We start from the raw sequence: 3,460 nt of genomic DNA on the forward strand, positions 1-3,460 counted from the left end.
CTTACATCTGCTGGATCACATGTTTATATCGTCATGCCCAGGCGCCGTCTCAATGTCCCATCATACACCAGCCTACAGCTACTGTTGATTCACCTCACACATTAACACTCAGCTCAGACACACACACGCAGTCAGAGAGATAACGATACAAATAATGTCTAACTGTAGCACCACATGGCGAGCGGTTATTAATATGTTTAACTACAGAGGCGAGCCTTTTAAAAGCTCGGTGCTGGATGTTAGCTGCTGCTGCTAATTAGCTTGTGAAGCACAAGAATCTCAGGTCCAATCCAAAACCACTAAATTATGGAGAGAAGTATCAGTGAGAGTCGCATTGATAAGTAGTATTGGCATCAATTCCTATCAAAAAGTCAAAACCTAAATAAAAACTATTCTGTAAGTTATTTATCATAACATTTGTTGGTGGTAATGCATTAGTCAGACATTGTGGGTTATGTTTGGCAGACATGCTTTAAATGTTATTTATAGTTTTAGTTGGCTCGCTACACCGTGACAGCTCATTAACTCTTTTTCTGTTTGTTGCTATAGGAACAGAGAGGAAGAGAGGAACTTATACATCACCACCGTGACAAATCCTTCGCAACATCTGGATCTTTAAAAATTCATCAAAGAGTTCAAACTGGAGAGAAACCATACAGCTGTGACCAACATAGCTTAAAAAATCACCACCGTATTCACACTGCAGAGAAGTTGCAACGCACTCACCAAAGAATTCACACAGGAAAGAAACTGTACAGCTGTGATCAATGTGGCAAAACCTTTGCATTGTCAGGAGCCTTAAAAAAACACCAAAGTATTCACACAGGAGAGAAACCATACAGCTGTGATCAATGTGGCGTAGCCTTTGCATTGTCAGGAACCTTAAAAAAACACCAACGTATTCACACAGGAGAGAAACCTTACAGCTGTGATCAATGTGGCGTAGCCTTTGCATTGTCAGGGGCCTTAAAAAACCACCAACGTATTCACACAGGAGAGAAACCGTACAGCTGTGATCAATGTGGCAAAGCCTTTGCACGGTCAGGGGTCTTAAAAAACCACCAACGTATTCACACAAGAGAGAAACCGTACAGCTGTGATCTATGTGGCAAAGCCTTTGCACAGTCAGGGGTCTTAAGAAACCACCAACGTATTCACACAGGAGAGAAACCGTACAGCTGTGATCAATGTGGCAAAGCCTTTGCACAGTCATGGGTCTTACAAAACCACCAGCGTATTCACACAGGAGAGAAACCGTACAGCTGTGATCAATGTGGCAAAGCGTTTGCACAGTCAGGGGACTTAAAAAACCACCAACGTATTCACACAGGAGAGAAACCGTACTGGTGTGACCAATGTGGAAGATTATTTGCCCGGTGCAGTACTTTGAGAACCCACCAATGCCGGCATGCAGGAGAGAACCCGTACAGCTGTGACTAGTTTGAGAAGGCTTTTATTGAACTGTATGACCTAAAAATCCACCAACATGTTCACACCAGAGAGAACCCGTCCTGGTGTGACCAATGTTGGTAGTGACATTAAAGCCCACAAATGTGTTTACCCTGCATTGTTTTGGACATTTTCAGGGCCAGGCAAACATCTTCCTACTGCTTTCTCCCCATGCCCTGATAGCTGTGTTGATATCTTACTTTTGTCTTTGATTATTTTATCTGTTTTTTATTTCAACTGTAACCCTATGTTGGACCACCAGATTCCTCCCTGTAGGACTCCCATGTGTGAGAGCTCTGTTTCTGTTGTCATGGCGAGGTGCTCCAGGTCTGATCCATCAGGGTCTGTTGACTCACTGTTAGTCTGGCCCCTCCCCTTGGACCACTTTTCCTCTCAAGACCCAACCAGGAGCAACGGCTGGGACACCACAGCTCCCAGTATGACAGGGACATGAAAACCCCTCCACAATGTTCAGGTTTCCAGCTCAGACTGTTTGCTCCTGTTGATGACATCAGGACACCAAAGTCTTCTGAGCTCTGAGCATCATCAACAACTTAAATACCAGATTAATATGATGTATATTATCATGTGTAACATATTTGATGTCTTATCCAGTGTCTTGCATGTGTCCTGTGTTTGTCCACATGTAGAAGACAGCTGAGTTTTTCTTGCTGAGCTCCACCTGTATAAAGACGGAGGCTCAGCAGGGCAGAGCTCTTCTTCTTTTTGACTCTTGTTGGAGGTACAGAGACAGAAGTTGAGTTGAAGCCTGTTTGTTTCTGTGTGGAGGATTGTAATGTCCATATCATCAGATGAGTTCAGCCTTTAATAAAAATAGTTTGTAGACTCTGCAGTGGGATTAAAGTTCCTGGTGTTGGTCTTTGCTCCTGTCACAGTCTCACTACTAAAGCTCAGACGCTCCTCAGGATCAGCTCCACAGTTTTATAGCGTCTATCACGTGTTCATTCTTTGGTTTCACTGTAACACCTGTTTACATCCTGCTAGTGTTTTCATTATTTTCTGTTGCCATAGCAACACTTACTGCTGCACGATGGTATGAAAGGACATAAAATGGCAGATAAGGGAGCAGAGAAGACCACAAAAAACTAACTGTATTGATACTTTATTCATACTTTATTCTATATTTCAAGGATAGCCCCTTGAGATGCACCATCTCATTTTCGAGAGGGTCCTTACAAGTAATGACAAACATAAACAATACAAACATAGTAAAGAGTAAATACAAAACATAATACCAAACATATAAACACAAGGATACACACTTACACACACATGCACATTCCAACAATGCTCCCCAAACCTAGCCCCCCACCAAATTCATTACACAATGAATGGTGAATGCATAAGGTATATACAGTACAGTACGTGAACAAAAGGAAAGCAAGTATGAATAGAATGAGTCCTGGAGAGAAAAGGAAAGATAAATCAGAACCAAGAGCAGGATGTTTGAAAATGTGTAATTAAAGATGATTTGAAGATATGAAAAGAAGTGATAGACCTAAGTGAGCAAGGAAGGTTGTTCCAATCTGATGGAGCTTTGAATTCTAAGTGAGCAAGGAAGGTTGTTCCAATCTGATGGAGCTTTGAATTTGAATACACGACGAACGATTTCTTTGCTGATTCTAGGTGTACGGAAAAAAAGATGATCCACATGCCATATGCCTATGGCTGTATTGTGAACTGAAAGGAATTCAAAATTGTTTCAAATATGAGGGGAAATTGAGATAAATACACTTGAAAATAAATAATGACCAGTGGAATTGCCCTCTGGACTTGGGGGCCAGCCAGTTCAAGGACTCATACATTAGACAGTGATGGGTTCTATATGGACACCTGAGCACAAATCTACAAAGACTATTATATAATACATTAAGAGGATGGAGATTTGTTCCCATAGATAACATCAGCATAGTCTAATATTGGAAATATCAATTGCATTATAGTTCTTTTCCGGACTTGTGAGAAACAATCAACAGAACGATAAAGTGAT

General features: G+C 41.5%; 1 protein-coding gene across 1 annotated transcript; it reads left to right on the forward strand.

Moving 5' to 3' along the window:
- Nucleotides 1–549: 549 nt before the first annotated feature.
- LOC126387307 (zinc finger protein ZFP2-like) lies at nt 550–2,300 on the forward strand (the record flags this gene model as incomplete). The annotated part of the gene is made up of 1 exon (XM_050039841.1): nt 550–2,300. A coding segment is annotated over one exon (891 nt), but the record flags the coding sequence as incomplete, so codon positions are not given.
- Nucleotides 2,301–3,460: the final 1,160 nt, after the last annotated feature.

This window comes from Epinephelus moara, unplaced genomic scaffold (assembly GCF_006386435.1).
Source record: "Epinephelus moara isolate mb unplaced genomic scaffold, YSFRI_EMoa_1.0 scaffold3509, whole genome shotgun sequence".
NCBI lineage: Eukaryota > Metazoa > Chordata > Actinopteri > Perciformes > Serranidae > Epinephelus > Epinephelus moara.